This window comes from Echiichthys vipera, assembly GCF_963691815.1.
Source record: "Echiichthys vipera genome assembly, chromosome: 1".
NCBI lineage: Eukaryota > Metazoa > Chordata > Actinopteri > Perciformes > Trachinidae > Echiichthys > Echiichthys vipera.
Window position 1 is genome coordinate 41000917 of NC_139826.1, and position 10971 is coordinate 41011887.

At 47.0% G+C, this 10971-nt stretch overlaps 1 protein-coding gene across 1 annotated transcript; it reads left to right on the top strand.

The window, feature by feature from the left end:
- Window positions 1-3261: 3261 nt before the first annotated feature.
- gpn1 (GPN-loop GTPase 1) lies at window positions 3262-10751 on the top strand. Its single transcript, XM_083919510.1, is given in 16 exon segments — window positions 3262-3433; window positions 5804-5896; window positions 6113-6170; window positions 6173-6190; window positions 6193-6241; window positions 7036-7068; window positions 7173-7186; window positions 7189-7250; window positions 7333-7427; window positions 8334-8379; window positions 8460-8606; window positions 8706-8788; window positions 9333-9372; window positions 9453-9543; window positions 10158-10265; window positions 10359-10751. Coding segments are annotated over 16 exon segments (1215 nt in total). The 5' UTR covers window position 3262; the 3' UTR covers window positions 10466-10751.
- The last annotated feature ends 220 nt before the right edge of the window (window positions 10752-10971 follow it).

Here is a 10971-nt window from a genome sequence, read left to right on the forward strand (position 1 = left end):
GACGTCATCAATGCGTGTGACGTGTTACGGCGTGATGACGTATAGGCAGCAAGAAGCATTCTCCGAGGCCCAGGTAGTGTGAGTACAAACGGGCCTGGAGGGGGGACAAGGACCCTAAAGCACGGGGCACGGGACGGAGGCACAGTGGGAGGGCGTCCTTAGACACTTATATTCAAGACAATCAAGGCAGGGACAGGTCTTGTTTTAAGTCAATTCTAAAAACACACAATCCAGTAAAGCAAACATGAATACCAATACACAACTGTTCAAGACTGAAATATTATAGAGTTTCTATCGTGACGCAGTTTTGAAGTCTTTGGTAATTTCATCAGTAGCGCTGTGTCGTGATTACATCAGGACAGCTTCCCCTCTCCTTTTTAGTCTCCCTCTGTCTGTGTTTCCCTGCTGTGAGCTGGTTTTCCCGGCAGGTGTTTCTAGTTGGCTCTAATCACCTGCTTCTCTGAATATTACAGTTTTTTTTGATTGATTTGAGCTGGTTGCAGAAGCTGGCGACCTCTCAGTCCTCATCATCGCTCTCTCAGCAGAGCAAAACACACCTCTTGCAAATGAGTCGACCCGTTGTCATTGTTTTGACACACTTCCCACTGCACCCGTTTGCAAATCGGTTAATGCAGATGTCATTCAAGCAGTCCAGACTTGCCTCACAGCGAGAGGGTTCCAGGTTTGAATCCCTGGCTGGGGCCCTTCTGTGTGGAGTTTGCATGTTGTCCCCGTGTCTGCGTGGGTTTTCTCCGGGTTCTCCGGTTTCCTCCCACAGTCCAAAGACGTGCAGGTGTTCGGTTCATTGATGACTCTAAATCACCCGTAGGTGTGAATGGTTGTCTGTCTCTGTTCGTCTCTATGTGTCCTGTGATAGACTGGCGTCCTGTCCAGGGTGGACCCCGCCTCACGCCCCATGTCAGCTGGGATCGGCTCCAGCCCCCCCACGACCCCGACAGGGACAAGAGGTTGAAGATGGATGAATGAATGAATGTTACACAAACACACACACACACACACAGGCCAGGAATACACACACACACACACATGCACACACACACACACACACACACACACAGGCCTGGAATACACACACACACACACATGCACACACAAACACACACACACACACACAGGCCTGGAATACACACACACACACATGCACACACACACACACACACACACACACACACACACATACATGCACAAACAGCACCTATATACATGCAATTAATGGAGAAACGTCAGAGCGAAAGGGCTGCCAATGGGTCAGTGCCCCGAGCAGCTGGGGGTTTGGTGCCTTGCTCAACAGCACCTCGGCAGTGCCCAGGAGATGAACTGGCACCTCTCCAGCCTCAGTCCACGCTCCATTCATGGTCCACACGGGGACTCAAACCTGCGACTCTACTGTTCCTAGCCGAGTCCCCATAAGGAGCCTTCCCCCAAAATAGTCGACGTCTCTCTCTGCCGCCATGTTTGCTCCAGTGAGAACAAAGAGAAATCATCTGTCATTCATATAAAATTGTATGAAATGTTTAATTGTATAGTTGGATTTACTACTATTCAGCTTCTTCCCCGGAGCTGTTTGTGCTTTGTCGTCTCGCAGGTCTCTGCTGATGGTGGTGGTGCCTGCTGCCGTGGTCTTGTGTGCAGGTCTCTGCTGATGGTGGTGGTGCCTGCTGCCGTGGTCTTGTGTGCAGGTCTCTGCTGATGGTGGTGGTGCCTGCTGCCGTGGTCTTGTGTGCAGGTCTCTGCTGATGGTGGTGGTGCCTGCTGCCGTGGTCTTGTGTGCAGGTCTCTGCTGATGGTGGTGGTGCCTGCTGCAGTGGTCCTGTGTGCAGGTCTCTGCTGATGGTGGTGGTGCCTGCTGCCGTGGTCCTGTGTGCAGGTCTCTGCTGATGGTGGTGGTGCCTGCTGCCGTGGTCCTGTGTGCAGGTCTCTGCTGATGGTGGTGGTGCCTGCTACCATGGTCCTGTGTGCAGGTCTCTGCTGATGGTGGTGGTGCCTGCTGCCGTGGTCCTGTGTGCAGGTCTCTGCTGATGGTGGTGGGGCCTGCTGCCGTGGTCCTGTGTGCAGGTCTCTGCTGATGGTGGTGGTGCCTGCTGCTGTGGTCCTGTGTGCAGGTCTCTGCTGATGGTGGTGGTGCCTGCTGCCGTGGTCCTGTGTGCAGGTCTCTGCTGATGGTGGTGGTGCCTGCTGCTGTGGTCCTGTGTGCAGGTCTCTGCTGATGGTGGTGGTGCCTGCTGCCGTGGTCCTACATGACGCTTCCTGCTGCTATTGTCACTGTTACTCATATAAACTATCACTAGTTTAATAAACTATAAAAATTTGTAGCTGTATCGTAGCTGCTATTGCCACGACTCATCATTGATCATGTTTGCCACCATAATTATTATCATTTTCATATTCTGTCACCTTAGCTGTGCTTGTTTCTACTATTCTGTTGTATTAACTGCCTTAACATATACGTTATATTCACATTACTATAAATATTATAGTTACTGTTAGGCTTTGCTTGCATCTCTGGAAGTGTGTCTTTGTCTCTCTCTGTCCATCTGTCCGTCTTTTCTCTCTCTCTCTCTCTCTCTCTCTCTCTCTCTCTCTCTCTCTCTCTCTCTCTCTCTCTCTCTCTCTCTCTCTCTCTCTCTCTCTCCTTCTCTTCCTCTCTCCGGTGCAGACAGATGTGCGTCCTCCACAGAGCTGGGTCTGTCTGACGTTCCTGTCTGTTATAGTGAAGGTTTTCAACGCCACCGTACTCTACGGGGGAATTGTTGGGTCTCTGTAAATCATGAATAAGTCACAGAGTGTGGTCTTTACCTACTCTGTAAAGTGTCCTGAGATAACTTTTGTTATGATTTGGCACTGTAAATAAAATTGAATTGAATTGAATTGAACTACTTGTACATAAAGTAGATAAATGATACAGATTACAGCGACCACTGAAGTGTGAAAAAGCAGCAGGATTAAATAAAAACAAACTTCTTCCTGCTCATTTAGAGTTAATTATATTTGTTGTTACAGGTTTTTTTTAATCTTATTTGTGACATAATTTAATTTTATATAGTTTTGTATCCTTTATTTTATTGACATGTCTGAAATAAAATCATAAATTCAACTTTAAACCTGTTTTATGAGCTCGGGTACAAACACGTGGCCTCCCTCTGGCGGCAGCAGCGTGAACTCTCTTTACGACACGTGTTTACGACGGTTCGCGGTGTGTTTACGGCAGCCGGTAAGTTTCCCACAACAACATCAAAACAACATGGCGGAAGCGGCGCAGGTTCCCGGTGCTGATGCTGCGGGTGTAACGGGGAACCAGGAGGGTTCAGCGGCGGGGAAAGACAGCGGGACACCGGGAGCCGCTGCCCGGGACAAGCCCGTGTGTCTGATCGTGCTGGGCATGGCGGGCTCCGGGAAAACCACCTTCGTTCAGGTCAGTTAGCCAGCGATGCTAACGGGGAGCTAACTGCTAACTGAGCGCTCTACTGTAGGCTAATGCTAGGAGCTAACGTTAGCCTAGCACATTACTGTTGCTGTTACAGCTTCTGTCACGTGTTTGTAAAGTGCCGGGGAAGTGAATGAACCCCTGAAGTTAAACATGATAATAAATAATCATAATTATATAAATTATATATATTTTATATATGTTTTTAACAACTTTATCAACACATTTACACTAATAACAGAAGACATGTGTGAACATTTTGACATGGAGGATGGATGGATGGATGGATGGATGGATGGATGGATGGATAGATAGATAGATAGATAGATAGATAGATAGATAGATAGATAGATAGATAGATAGATAGATAGATAGATAGATAGATAGATAGATAGATGGATGCATGGATAAACAGATAGATAGATGGATGGATGGATAGATGGATAAACAGATAGATAGATGGATAAATAGACAGACGGATAGATAGATAGATAGATGGATGGATGGATGGATGGATGCATGGATGGATGCATGGATAAACAGATAGATAGATAGATGGATGGATAGATAGACAGACGGATAGATGGATAAACAGATAGATGGATAGATAGATAGATGCATAGATAGATGGATGGATGGATGGATAAACAGATAGATAGATAGATAGATAGATGCATAGATAGATGGATGGATGGATGGATGGATAGATAGATAGATGGATGGATGGATGGATGGATGGACAGATAGATAGATGGATAAATAGATAGATAGATAGATGGATAGATAGATAGATAGAAAGATAGATAGAATGGCGGATAGATGGATAAACAGATAGATAGGTAGATGGATAAATAGATAGATAGATAGATGGATAAATAGATAGATAGAATGATGGATGGATGCATAGATAGATAGATAGATGGATAGATAGATAGATGGATAGATAGATAGATGCATAAACAGATAGGTAGATAGATAGATAGATGGATAGATAGATAGATAGATGGATAGATAGATAGATAGATAGATAGATAGATAGATAGATAGATAGATAGATAGATAGATAGATAGATAGATGGATAAACAGATATATAGACAGACAGACGGATAGATAGATAGACGGACGGATGGATGGATAAACAGATAGGTAGATAGATAGATGGACAGATGGATAGATGGATGGATGGATGGATAGATAGACGGATAGATAGATAGATGGATGGATGGATGGATGGATAGATGGATAGATAGACAGACGGATAGATGGATAAACAGATATGTAGACAGACAGACGGATAGATAGATAGATAGATGGATGGATGGATGGATGGATGGATAAACAGATAGATAGACAGATAGATAGATGGATGGATGGATGGATGGATAGATAGACAGACGGATAGATAGATGGATGGATGGATGGATAGATGAATAAACAGATAGGTAGATAGATAGATGGACAGATGGATGGATGATAGATAGATAGACAGACGGACCCTTTAATGATCCTTTACAGTGTCACAGCAGCTTAAACACAAACATCCCTCCTCACGTTTCCTCTGACAGTTTCCAAACTTAAAGAGCTCCAACAGAATAAATCAAACTAAAGAAGTGCAGAGTGGTTTTAGTGCGTTGTTAAACCTGATTATTATTATTATTATTATTATTATTGAACATTAAAGCAGCTGCTACACAACACTTTCTGTTCCTGTCAGTCAGTGGCTGCAGGAGCTGCTGTGGATCACTTCAGGGAGGAGTGGGTGCGTGGGCTTGCTCAAGATTCAAGAAGCTTAATTTCTCCCGAGGGAAATGATTGTGCAACAGTTTCAATACAAAGATGAAAGGGTCAAAGAAACAATAAGCATAAAAACATCAATCAAATCAAAATAAAGCTAACGTAAAATTAATCAAACAATAACTAAATGTGACAAAATACATATACAACAAAACGCAGCGTGCAGTTTAGCAGCAGATTGAATAAAATACAAACTAAAGAAGTGATAACAGTGTTAAAGTGTAGCAGCATTTGTGACTGAACAACTAAATAAAGTGATGCAGTGATGATATAAAGTGACATAAAGTGACATTTGCTCAGGACACCTGAATGGGGGGGGGGGGGGGTTAAAGAGTTAATATTTAAATAATAAAGTTGAGGTTTGTGAAGGCGTCACTTTACTAACTTACTACTAATTTAACAGACAATCAATCTGTGGAGAAAATAATCAGCAGATGGATCCATAATGAGCATAATCATTAGTTAATGTTTTAATACTGTAATGATGGAATAAATGTTATAGTGTAACAGTCACAGGGACGTTTTACACCTTTAATACTTCTCACTGTTTGTGTTTCCTCCAGAGGCTGACGGCTCATCTGCACTCTCGTAAAGCTCCTCCGTACGTCATCAACCTGGACCCTGCCGTCCACGAGGTCCCCTTTCCTGCCAACATCGGTGAGGACCCGTCTATTTCCTGGACACACACACACACACACACACACACACACACACACACACACACACACACACACACACACACACACACACACACCTATCTATATCTAAACACTGCTGTTCAGAGATCCCAGCAGGATTGGTGCAGAGGGAGTCCAGTGTTTGGTCCCTCCGGCTCTCCGTAGCCTTCAGTGTGTCTGTGCTCTGTCCTGCAGGACATCAGGGACACCGTCAACTACAAGGAGGTGATGAAGCAGTACGGCCTCGGACCGAATGAGGCATCGTGACATCGCTCACCTGTTCGCTACGCGCTTTGACCAGGTGACTCAGGACGCACTCACACTGTCCTTTAAGTCTTTACGCTGCCAAAATATTTTCTGTCTGGACCAAAAAAGGACCCGGGAATGTTCTCCCCACAACCAAAGGTTATGGGCTGGTTTCAGACCCGTCCTGTTATCGGTTTGGGTGGAACCCCTGAAGACCCTCTAAACTCCATACTAAGGGGCGCACTCCCACTGTTCCTCCGTACCGTGCCCGAGCATGTTTCAAGTCTAAAGTCTGGTTCCTTTGACCAGTGTGAGTGCAACCGTACCACGTCTAACAGCAGCACGCTTGCCGTCCACGGCCCGTTTGGGAGAGGTGGGCTTTTGTAAAGCACGTGTACGAGCACGAGCGTGCACACGTGTACGAGCACGAGGCCTACGGCGGTTCTGAGGTCATTTCCTGTGCGCCTGTTGGGACGTGGAAAAAAGAAGGAGGGACCATGCGCGGACATTTAACACAATGGCGGCGAAAGGTTTAGCATTTAGCTTCTTCCCACTGAGCCTCTGCAAAGTTTAAATTCCTGGAGCACTGAAGTGTTTAAATCTCTGAGTGTTTTTTAGACTTGAATGTGCTGTGATGACGAACAGACTGAGACGATGTAACGTGTGTGTGTGTGTGTGTGTGTGTGTGTGTGTGTGTGTGTGTGTTGTGTGTGTGTGTGTGTGTGTGTGTGTGTGTGTGTGTGTGTGTGTGTGTGTGTGGTGTGTGTGTGTGTGTGTGTGTGTGTGTGTGTGTGTGTGTGTGTGTGTGTGTGTGTGTGTGTGTGTGTGTGTGTGTGTGTGTGTGTGTGTGTGTGTGTTCTGCAGTGATGCAGTTTCATAGAGAAGAAGCAGCAGAGTCACCGTCAGTATCACACATCAGTGCATGTTCATTTCCCATCCTCACGCCACAGTTTCCTGCATGAATGAAAAGCGCTGCTGTGTTCACGAGTGACGACCTTGACCTCTGCAGGTACGTGCTGATCGACACCCCGGTCAGATCGAAGTGTTCACCTGGTCGGCGTCTGGAACCATCATCACAGAGGCTCTGGTGGGTTTCTGCTTCTGCTCTTCAATAAAATTAAAAAAAACAATAATAATAATATTTCACATGTGTGTTTCCATCATCTCAGGCCTCGTCCTTCCCCTGCGTGATCATCTACGTGATGGACACGTCCCGCAGCGTCAGCCCCGTCACTTTCATGTCCAACATGCTCTACGCCTGCAGGTACCACACTTTCACATCACTGACTTTAGTCTTCCAGCAGGGGGCGCTAACAGAGCAGAGGAGAAGACATGATAACCACATACTCCTCTGCCTCTCAAGCTTCCTCTTTGAAATGGATTTTCAGCCTTGCACCCCCTCACAAAAACACTTTATGAAGAATCCTTCACTGAATTCATGACAAACCAGTTTTTTTAATCATCATGCAGTGACACGAAGACAGCACTGTCTTTCTCAGGGCGCCCTCCCACTGTGCCTCCGTCCCGTGCCCCGTGCTTTAGGGTCCTTGTCCCCCCCTCCAGGCCCGTTTGTACTCACACTACCTGGGCCTCGGAGAATGCTTCTTGCTGCCTATACGTCATCACGCCGTAACACGTCACACACATTGATGACGTCATGGCGATGCGTGGCTTTGTTTACAAATCTTTCCGTAGACCTCAGAGTTTTTGTGCGTCTTGTCGACTGTTTTTGAATCTTTTCATCGACCAAATCTGCAGTAAACACTCCACCTCCGCATCACACCAACGTGAACCTTTCACCGCCATTGTTTGAAATGTCCGCGCATGGTCCCTCCTTCTTTTTTCTACGTCCCAACAGGCGCACAGGAAATGACCTCAGAACCGCCGTAGGCCTCGTGCTCGTACACGTGCAAACGAAACACCGTTATTATATATATTTATCATAGTTATCGTCACGTGAGCAGCATTTACGCTTCGTCGTCTCGTCTACTTTTCCTCACGTGCTAAAGGTTCGTTCACGACAATATTCACTAATCATCGTCCCACTGTTGGTGTGAAAACATGTTTGGAGTTGATGTTTAATGCGACACTTTGACTTTTCCTGGGACGCAGCTGATGTCTCAGTATTTCTGCAGGTCCCGTTTCACGTCTTTGTCTTTGTCTCCTGCAGCATTCTCTACAAGACCAAGCTGCCGTTCATCGTCGCCATGAACAAGGTGAGCTCACATCCTGTCTGTGTTTGTTGTTGAGTTCTTTTCCTCTTCTTAAGTTGTTGTTGTTGTTGTTGTTTGTGTAGACTGACATCATCGACCACAGTTTCGCGGTGGAGTGGATGCAGGACTTTGAGGTCTTCCAGGACGCTCTGAACCAGGAAACCTCGTACGTCAGCAACCTGACGCGCTCCATGAGTCTGGTGCTAGACGAGTTCTACACCAACCTGAGGGTAAGAGGGCGAGCACGGACCCTGGGGAGGGGGAGGGGGCGGCGGAGGAGGAGAACCCGGTATTTAAGGTCACTGTTGTGTGTCTGCGCGCGTCTGCAGGTGGTGGGCGTGTCCGCAGTGACAGGAAGTGGATTGGACGAGCTGTTTGTTCAGGTGGAGGATGCTGCTGATGAGTACGAGAGGTGAGTTGAATCTTATTCAGAAGCACGGCAGCAGTCTTCTTTGTCCCAGTATCAAGAGTTTAGTGGTGGAAACTGTCGAAATATCAGTGTTTTTTAGTTGATTTTTGCCCCTCGGTCACGTCTTTAGTGGCGTCCTGTGATTTTATTGAGGGATTCTTGCTTCAGATGCAGAGAGTGGTGATGAAATGTGATGAAGTGTAACACTGTGATGAGTCAGGACACATGATTTATACACAAAAGGTCTGCAGACGGATCAGCCAACAAGTCTTTTATTTATCCGTTTGTTAAACTTTAGACGCTCCACAGTTTGATGCAAAGGTGCTTTCAGATATCCCCCTCCTCTGTTACGCTGCTCGTTCCACCTTAAAACACTTTCACTGCGCTTCACTACAGATAAACATCCTCCTGCATATATTATTTTAGTCATTAAGTTCTCAAAGAGCTGCACATCGGAGCAGATCTCAGGCCTGTGTCTCGTTCCTCCGGTTACGCTTGTCTTTCTCTCTCTGCGTGATAATCTGAACTCTTTCTCCTCCTTCCTCAGGGACTATCGACCTGAATACGAAAGGCTCCGCAAACAGCTGGTGAGTGTGTTTGTGTGTTTTCTCAGCGTCCGTCCATCACGCGTCTCTCTGTGTGTCCTAACTGACTTCCTGTCCATCAGGCGGACGCTCAGAGTAAGAAGCAGCAGGAGCAGCTGGAGCGGCTCAGGAAGGATCTGGGAGCTGTGGACATGACGAGCACGCCTTCAACAGGTAGAGCTGCTGAGGGCGCTTCGTTTTGCCCGGAAAAACTGTTAGGGCGCCCTCCCACTGTGCCTCCGTCCCGTGCCCCAGCACGTGTCACGGCTAAAGTCTGGTTCCTTTGACCAGTGTGAGTGCAACCGTACCACGTCTAGGAGCGGCACGCTTGCCGTCCACGGCCCGTTTGGGAGAGGTGGGCTTTAGTAAAGCACGTTTGCACGTGTACGAGCACGAGCGTGGGCACGGGCACGAGAACAAAAACTCCGAGGTCTACGGAAAGATCTGGAAACAAAGCCACGCATCGCCATGACGTCATCAATGCGTGTGACGTGTTACGGCGTGATGACGTATAGGCAGCAAGAAGCATTCTCCGAGGCCCAGGTAGTGTGAGTACAAACAGGCCTGGAGGGGGGGACAAGGACCCTAAAGCACGGGGCACGGGACGCACGCACAGTGGCAGGGCGCTCTAACCTGTGACGGAGGCACAGTGGGAGGGCGCCCTTAGAAAGCGCCCAGAAGCCATAAAATGCTCCACACACTGAGACTGATGCTCTGTCAGACGCTACCTCCACCTGCAGCCTCTTTATCTCATTGTTGTATTCTGATGATTGACTTCCTGTCCACAGGAGACGCTGACATAGCCGGGCCCAGCGACCTCATCATGACACGCGGTAACCCTGACGACAGCGAGGAGGAAGAGGTGGACAGCGACACGGACGACATCGACCACAGCGGTGAGAAAAAAAATAACCACACGCGCTATTAAAAAACAAAAACAATCCTCTATGATCGGACTGTTCAACCTTTATTTATTTATTGTATCCTAGCAACGGAGGAGAGTAAAGAGACTGACGCCTTTGGAAACTTCCTGAAGGAGAGGAAGGAAGTGGTTCAGGTCCGAAACAGGAAGTGTACGTTGCCCGACGACCCCTGACCCCGGAGAGAAAGGACAGTGACAGAGTGAAGGTGAGGGGAATGAAGGTTTCCCTCTGAGGGGCTCAGACTATCGCCTGGAGCAGACGCTGTGGAGCGACACTGAACTTCCTGTTTGACCCCGTGACCTCGCCGTTCGGCTGCTCCTTCCCTAACAAAGAGAAAAGTTATATTTTTATATCAGAAAAGACTCCTCATCTGCTCTTCTTGTGTTTTTTTCATTGCTGCTGCCGTTTGTTTGTAAAAGCACTCAAAGGATTTTTGATCTGAAATAAACGAGAGATTTTAGTTCAAATGTGTTTGAATTTAAATGTTTTTACACCACCTGAGTTTTTTTATCATTATTAAATCCATAACGTGTTTCTCTCCGTCACATTTATTTACTTTTTCCGTAGAGGAAAGCCTCTGCACCTCATCGGTCAGCATCTGTAGCACCGTTTATACGACACACCGTTCATTAAAGATGGGCGTATCTTCAGAACAGTGAAGTCAATAGTGAAGTGCCTA